A 9,015-nucleotide genomic window follows, 5' to 3' on the forward strand; every position below is an offset into this window, starting at 1 on the left:
CATGCACTGTCACGATCTAATGCACTGTAAATGCCGGATTTTTAAAAACAAATAGGCCTACCGGAACGCAAAAATGTAAAATCTGACATTTTCCAGAACAGGATCCAGCAGGATCAAATTAAGTACTGGTCATAATACTCACATAATAATGTTTCATGTTAGCAACAGTGTGTTTTGCTGCAGCAGCGCCGATGGAAGTGGTTTGAGTGGCTTTTGCACATCCTGTCATGCCGGTGACCGTGTGCTGCTGCAATAGACGCATTTTGCTGCATTAAAGTTAACAATTAGTTTTTATATAATTATTGTGCACATTGTGTGTTTTTGTAGGATAACTTCTGCTGCTGAATTATCCACTAACCTAGATTATAATAGTATTTTTTTTGTCATAGATTATGATTATATATTTTTTCATTTGTGGTATGCCACAATAAAATTATTTGTTCTTCAGGCATTCCTCTTTAAAAGACAAAAAGGTTCAGCTGTATGCAAAGTGACACACATTTTAACCCCTGAACATTTGTATTTACAATTTAACGTTTTATTCATGGAGCCATTCAGAACCCATACCTCTGCTTCTACTATGCAGAGCCTTTAAATTGAAGATACCAAAACAACAGTTTATTTAAGAACGAGGGCCCAGAGGCAAGGGATTTCTTTAAGAGTGTTGCAACAAATGTCTTAACCATCACCTTTCAACAGACAATAGTTTATACTAAGCATTTCGCTTATCACTATGCTTTCTAGCAAAACACGGCAGTGGAGAAGTGGTTGCTATAGTTATGACATCTTCCACAATAAAAATAAATAATGAACCACATACCTTTATACAAGTTTAATATTTACTAAACTATACAACAATAATAAAATTAAAGCACATTTCTATTTGAAGTCTAAAATGTGGTTGATTTGACATGGAATGACCCAAAATTGAAAGTGATTTTTAATTCACTGAGAAGTCATGTCATGCGTGGATCAATGATTTGATGATTGATAATGACTTTCCCTTCCAAGCACCTGAGTATGCGGGTACTTGTGCGCATCCTTTAATTGCATGTTGTCTTATGTTAAGATTTTCTTGAGACATTAATAGATGAACTGCAGAAGCAGCTTATGGAATATAAGGAACAGCAGAGGAAGATGCAGGCCGACCTGGAGCAGGTGACCAAGAGAGCAACATCACAGGCAATGATATATTTATTCGTTTTGCTTTTTTGACGTAATTATAAAAGTAATATACCACACAAGTTTGTGCATTTAAGTGATTACCACAGGGAAGGGGTGTTTATTAGAATTTAAACTTTGGTTTTAACAAAACAGACAACCATTTGTGTCTTGTTGCTTTTATTTATATAGCAGTAAATAACATTATATCCTTTTTTTAATGTCAGTGGTCAAATGGCATTTTAAAAGTTTTTTAAATTATTTAACTAACCCTGCTGATGATATATGTTGTTGTATTGTGAGTACAGTATATGTTTCTGATAACAGGTGAGTGAGACGGGCAGCATGGATGATGTTCAGGTGATGGAGTGGCAAGAAATGATTACCATGGTGACTGAGACAGAAAGGGTTCGAGATCAGAGTCATGAGAAGAATGTCATGGCCTTCAGAATGAGCCACATCGAGGAGGAGAGAGAGGGTGAGGATGTTATGCTATACACCTATTCACAAATGTTTGAAATTAATAGATTCTACCGAAAAGTATCAAAAAAAGCTGTTTGGTAGACAAACCATGACTATCAACTGTGACTTAAATAGAAGTGCATGTCTTTACGGTCGAGTGTTGCGGAGTATACTAGTGCTAGCTATGTTAATATTGTGGTACTTAAACCTTAAAGTATCGTCTTAAAGGGTTATTTGAGCTGAGCACTGCATTAAAGGTTGTGTGAGTCTTCACTGGCTTCATGATTCGATTCGATTTACAATTCATGGGTTATTGATTCAATTACAATGTGATTCATCATGACGTGCGGCATGTCCTTTTTTATCTTTAAATATCTTGCATATTTATACAATGCAATTACATTTGAAATTTAAGATTTGAATCAAACAAGTATTTTAATGCAAGTTAATTTAACCACTCACATGCAGCCATGCACAGCTGTATACCTCTGAGTGCTCTTTATAGCGTACACATACAAAGCATACATGAGCATTTGAAAGCAGCCATCTCTTTGCAAGGTTCACAATTAATGCTTGTCCACTCGGTCAGGATTTAAATGGATGTGTACATAGCAGTGGTGGACAGTAACAAAGTAATTTCACTTTGTTACTGTACTTATGTACATTTTTCAAGTATCTGTACTTCATCTGAGTATTTTTATTTTGAGAAACTTTTACTTTTACTTCACTACATTCCGAAGCATAATATAAAAACATGTAATTCCTTGTTATTTTAAATTGGAGAAATCGCCACCCGCTCCGAGACTAGATAGCAGTGTCTGATTTGTGAATGAGCTGATTCTTTTCGGTGAACCTGTTAAATCAGTTCACAAATCACACTGAATGATTCATTCTCAAATTGGAGGGGGGGGGTTATAGTGGTGTGCCCGAAGCGTGAAAAATTTACGCGTTATATGGAGCCACTAAAAGGTAAGCCGCTTGCAAGTGGTAGCCTGTTGCATTACAGTACATGAAAGTTCTCTTACCACATACACAGAGTAAGGAGAAATGTCTGATAGGACGATGGCGAATGATTTGCAGATCCTGAGCACTAATGACAAACATCTAATTTTGTCATATGTGTGGTAAGTACTGCCGCTCCATAGTATAGAGTCCTTGTGATCGCGAATCTCAAAAGTGAAAGTAAAATGAGAGCGCGCAATCGAAAGCGGTTTCAATAGTGGCTCCCTGATGCCCGCAATTTATATACAGTCGCCTATACTTGCCCAACGATATAATTGCGAGAAAAAGTATTGAAATATTTTTTTATCCTCCCATCTCGTAGGCTATTTATTCCCTTTAGGGTTTCCGTAGTACACTTCATTTCTTTCCCGAACACGGAACTTGGCAGATTGCGGGAGAGGGGGTGGTGGGGGGTTAGGAATCACGATGTCAGCTTAACATCGTGATGTCTGTCAGCCATCGGCGATGTACGATGGCATCGTCTATCGGCCCAACCCTAATACATATTACACATACACATGAGTTCATATACATTTTAATGTGTTTTCTCTAGTTATCTGTTTTTTGGCACTATTAGTTTGGATACATGAAATGTTTATTTATTCTTTATTTATTGTCAGGTTCTGTTGTCCTTGTTATGAATTGTAAACCAGGGTTAATCACTTTTGAAAAAAAATGACTTGAGATATTTGGGTTTCTTATGCCCGTTTCACACTGGATGTGTAAGCAGAGTCGAAGCAGCACAGAAGCTGCATGTATGCAGAGAGTAAGCTGTGTGCATTGCCATGCCTTTTTAGTGCACAGTGTGGATGCTGTAATCTGTTAACATGGGTGCTGAAAAAAATAAGCGCCTCGTATGACTCTAGTGTGAAACGAGCCTTACTTTCAAAATGTTTGGTTTGTTTTTTTGATTACATTTGTTTTGTAACACTTCTCTCCCACCTATTGGCCCTGAGACCCTCCTCCTCCCCATCTCCGCCTCTGCTGCTGCTCTGCATGATGGGTGCAGCCACTGAGAACAGTTTCCCATCAGTTTTGTGCATGCAGGTTTCATCGCCTCCATTGTTTGCTCCCGTCTGTGCTGCCAGTAGTTTTCTGGAACTCTTCATCCTCTCCTAAGGAAATTCTGGCAGCACAGACGAGGCTGGCTCATGGGGTCCTGTCCTTCATCTGTTATTTTATCCTCCTTTTTCTGCCTTTTTCCACCTCCTCTACTTGGCCTCACTGGCCAAGTCTCTGCTATAAAACAGACCTTTGTCAGCTGTCTATATGGTGTTTTAGTTTTTTATATGTCCAACATTATCACACCTCCGAATTATAAAGTTCACATTTTCACACGGTAAAATTCTGTAATCATTTACTCATTAATTTACTGATTTTGAAAAATGTCTGAGCCCTTACTGAACAACAAGTGTGAACAACAAGTAAGTAAATGATGATAGAATTTTGTTTTGACAAAAAAAAATTGTCGTTTTTTTGTCTGTACAGTGAAAGTCAGTGGGGACCAGTGTTGTTTTCTTTATATTTATTTTATTTTTTATTTTTGTGTCCTCTTGTTGTCTGTTGGTTTAAAAACCTAGTGCTCACTTATCTTTTTACTCCCAAACTCCCCAAAATGACATCTTTATAATTAAACATTTTAAGGGAAATATTTAAATGGGTCATATGACGTTGCTAAAAAAGAACATTATTTTGTGTATTTGGTGTAATGAAATGTGTTTATGCAGTTTAAGGTTAAAAAAACACATTATTTTCCACATACTGTACATTATTGTTTCTCCTCTATGCCCCTCCATTCTGAAACATGTCGATTTTTACAAAGCTCATCGTCCTGAAAAGCGAGGTGTGCTGTGATTGGCCAGCTATCTAGTGTGTTGTGTTTGGCCGAATTCCTCAAGTGTGTGACGGAAATGTTACGCCCCTTACCATACTGTGATGCTGTGTCCCGGCGCGACGAGACAAAACCAATAAAACTCATTATAAACTAGGGTTGGGAATCGCAGGGTACCTCACGATACGATATGATTTACGATTAAATGGCTCACAATACGATAATATCACGATGCAACGATTCTGCGATAATCGATATATTGCTAGATAATTCTATAATGATACATCATGATATGTCTAATAGGGGTGGAACAGTTCGCGGAAAAAAAATCGAACCACATGGTTCGGCACGCACTAGGACCGTGGTTCAACTTAAAGGTGATGCTGGTGATGATGTGATGCTATTTTAAAGATCATTACTTTGTGTATTTGGTGTAACAGAATATGTTGACATGCTTTAATGTTCAAAAAACACATTATAAACACGTCGTTTTCAACAAAGCCCCCTCCTTTGACAAGCGCAGTCTGCTCTGATTGGCCAGCTGACCAGTGCATTGTGATTGGCACACGTCGGAAATGTAACGCCCCTTACCATAATCGCGAGCTTCAGCTTTCAAAAACTCTAAAACCGTGATACAAACCGAACTGTGAGTAATTTGAACCATTCCACCCCTAGCAGTAGAGCTAATACAGTGGCTGGAAATCTGTTCATCCTTCGGTTCCTCGTGCTTCCCCATCTTCATAGAGAATGTGGTTCATGGTTGCTCAGAGCGCTTTGGAAAGAAGGTGGAAATGGCGCAGCCGCGATTTCCACGCATTTTTAGATGCTGGGAGTAGGGAAATCTATTTAGAGCACCTTATTGTAGTAATTAAAATATCGATATTTGGCGCTAGATATCGATTCTCGTATCGCATGGAGAAGGACAACGATAAATCGCCATATCGATATATTGTCCCACCCCTATTATAAACGAGGCATTTGTTGCATCCAGTGGGGACATACCGTATTGGCCCGAATATAAGACGACCCTGATTATAAGACGACCCCACTTTTCCCAGATGTACCTTTTGGAAAAAGGCTTTTTAAAAACCAAATCTTGTTTTTTCTCAGTAAAACACATTTTGTCTTCAATTATTTTCATATTGCATATTTTTCCTATTTTTGTTTTGAAAGTATGGTAAAAACTGGTAAAATGTCAATGACAATCACATTTAAAAAATATACACTTTTTGATATACCATAAAAAATAAAGCCCATCTGAATTAGGACATTTAGGCTATCCATCTAATAGTAGCCTACCAAAATCTTATTAACAGTAGAAGTTAAATCTTACTGTAGTCTTCAAATCTGGGTACTGTCTTACGTTTTAAAATCGCAAAGGGAGTTTGGTCCCATCAGGCTAACGTGACAGTCACGACTCATAGACTGTATAGGGTCAGCATGCGCACCGAAGGGGAAACAGGGGAACTGAATTCACCGGAATACCAGCATTATAGGCTATATTCTCCCAGGAAACAGTGCTCGTCCTCCGTAAAATGCGTTGCACACATCTGAATATTTGGTTTGAACTGTTCTGGAACAGTGTTGTAAAAACAACTTAACCACTGATTTCTAGTTGTGTCCTCTTTTGGAAGACCAAACAAAGTAGTTTCGCTTTCACAACGCACAAACACACAGCGTCTCCACGACATGGCGGCGGCGGCAACAATACTACAGCAAGAATCAAAGTTACGCCTTCCTTCTTTGCGTATACATTTGGGCGGTGTTATGCAAATCTTCCCATACAGTGACGTAGACATGTGGGGGCGTGTTTAAACGAGGTGTTTTAGGAGGGCGTGGATGAGTCTTAACTTTTATAAAGAATATCTCTTTGGGTTTGAGACTTTAGTCTTTGCAACTTTAGGGATCTTATCTATTCACGAACAGCTTGTAACACTCCAAAGAGAAAGGATTTTTTTTTTTTTATATGACATTCAAGGAAAAAAAATAAAGCTAGGATTTGAGAGGCCTGAAGAGAGGCCAGATAAAATAAATATTATGGTTTAAATTTTAGGATGATTCTTACAATTTTATATAAACTTTTTTCCAAGGTAAATGTAGGTGTCTTTCCAAAAGGACGCTGGGAGACTCCAAATGTACATATGCTAACCACTGATATAAGTACATATATTTCAGAAACACAGTGCACATAGATCAAAGCTTAATGTGGGTGCTCAAAACATAAAAACTATTTCAAACAGGAAGAGCAAAGTTGGCACACCACAGCTCCAAAAGTAGAAAAAATATTTATGTTCTCACCATAAGTGACGTTTCGAGCCTAAAAGCTCTTCGAGGTAAGAACATAAATAAATATTTTTTCTATTTTTGGAGCTGTGGTGTGCCAAATTTGCTATTCCTGTTCTAAATACAGTGCACACCGAAGCACATATGGAAAACTTTATTGCATTATTTTATTATTTACAGTGTTTGCAGCAACCGCAAAAACAGGAGAGGAAAAATACAATTTACATTTGTTTAGAGCTTTTTTTTATACAGTTAAGCTCAAGTCAAGGTACGATGCCAATCAGGATTATGTGGTGATGCCAAAATACCACTAAACCAGCCACCCTCACTTGACTGCCTATAACTATTGTTGGGATACATTCAGAATTACTAAACATAGCAAAATATGCATGAAAAACAGAAACATTTCAAATATATCAAAACTCAACATCGTAGACTCTCCCAAAACACACTTCTTTGGCCAGTATCGATTAAAAAACACTCACCAGCCATGAAATTTGGCAACTTCACAAATTAATTGTAATAATTTTAAACTATAAAATAAACTATGATGTTAGTGATCATTGTGCCAAGAACGCACATATGTGGTTTGTTTGTTTGTATCATTAATAGCAGACTGACATATACTGTACGACTCTTCTGTGTCACTTCATATTGTCTTAATCTTGACTACAATTCAACCATCAAAACTTTTTTTCTCTCTGCCATCCCTGATGTAATTGGCTGGGTTTCTCTGCATTAGCACTGTTTTGAATTGACAGTTTGAATGCATTTGTGTACCGGATTCTTGGACTGAAAACTTTTAGCAGCCTAAAATTACCTGATTGCAAACCGGAATGCTAAAACATAATGTCTCTTTTCCAAATAACTGTTCAAATATCACTTTTTAAAGTATTATTTCCACAATAATGTACTGATTGAAAAACGTCAGGAGATTAATCTTTAGCTTTTAAGCTCTCACATGGTATATAATTTATGAAGATTAATTGAAAAATTTGTTAAAAAAGCCATTTCCTACCAGTAGCACACTGCAGTTTAAGGGGCTGTACATAGACACCTGACTGTCTCTGCCAGGAAGCTTAAACTAGGCAGTGGTGGTTATTGGTCTCGTAAGTAGGACAATCATCCAAAGCAAAATAAACACAAAAATGATTCACAGAATGAACGTTTTGTGGTGCTCATTTCAGTCCCCTGATTTTTTTTTCATTGCACATGCTGGAAGTCCATAGAACAGCATGTCTGTAGTCCAGTCTGAAGTAGTCTCGTGTTGGCAGAGGGAGGGGGGTTGAGCTGGAGTTGGTATTCTCTTTTCAGCCTTGCTGAGATGTCTGCCCAGCAGGAAGAGATCTGTGCTGCTACTGTTGGATTGTCTGGCTGAAATGAGAAGTAAAGCTGTATGCCATGCATGTAGCATATTTTGTTACACAAACCATGTGCCAACTGCCATGCAGTGTTTTGTATATGGAGAAAAGTAGGGGCCTGATCAACAAACCTTTAGGTACCTAGGTGACAAGGTCAGCTAACCTCCAAGAAACTGATAAGTCTACCTGTGAGGAAAGTTTCCATTTGGCGCAAACAACATGAAAACATGGATCCATCCTTCCCTGTATCAATATGCCTTAAAGGGATAGTTCACCCAAAAATAAAAATTCTGTCATTAAAGGGATAGTTCACCCAAACATTAAAATTTCATGTTTATCTGCTTACCCCCAGGGCATCCAAGATGTAGGTGACTTTGTTTCTTCAGTAGAACACATTTGATGATTTTTAACTCCAACCGTTGCAGTCTATCAGTCGTATAATGCATGGCAATGGTAACAAAATCTGTGTGAGTAAAAAAAACATGCACAGACCAATCCAAATTAAACCCTGCGGCTCGTGACGACACATTGATGTCCTAAGACACGAAACGATCGGTTTGTGCCAGAAACCGAACAGTATTTATATCATTTTTTACCTCTAATACAACACTATGTCCAACTGTCTTTGAGCACGCATCCGGTGCGTGAGGTGTGTACGCGCTCTGGCGTAGTTTACGCAAGCGCCGGAAGTGATCTCTCGCGCGTATACGTCACTCATTGTTTACACAGTGCACAGTCATTGTAGGTACGACGGCTAATCAAAATGGTACTTACTTGCGCTTATCCGGATTGTTCAAACTGACATAAAACTAAAAGATTGCGTTCTCTCGCACAAACTCATTCGGGAGTGGTGACTTTCCACGTATTCCCAACTTCTGAGCCTGCTCGCCTGAAGTTATGGTTGATTGCTCTTCG

The 9,015-nt window shown here is 38.2% G+C and overlaps 1 protein-coding gene across 1 annotated transcript in view; it reads left to right on the forward strand.

The window, feature by feature from the left end:
- The first annotated feature begins 509 nt into the window (after positions 1 to 509).
- Positions 510 to 9,015, forward strand: part of LOC107674998 (coiled-coil domain-containing protein 18-like) — a 32,503-nt gene continuing 23,997 nt past the window's right edge. The window contains exons 1-2 of the mRNA XM_016469176.1: positions 510 to 1,182; positions 1,489 to 1,640. Of these exons, the coding sequence (XP_016324662.1) occupies positions 1,111 to 1,182; positions 1,489 to 1,640 (224 nt within the window). The 5' untranslated portion in view covers positions 510 to 1,110. The remainder of the gene's footprint in view (positions 1,183 to 1,488; positions 1,641 to 9,015) is intronic.

The sequence above is a fragment of the Sinocyclocheilus anshuiensis genome, unplaced genomic scaffold (genome assembly GCF_001515605.1).
Source record: "Sinocyclocheilus anshuiensis isolate Anshui unplaced genomic scaffold, SAMN03320099.WGS_v1.1 scaffold1768, whole genome shotgun sequence".
Lineage (NCBI taxonomy): Eukaryota > Metazoa > Chordata > Actinopteri > Cypriniformes > Cyprinidae > Sinocyclocheilus > Sinocyclocheilus anshuiensis.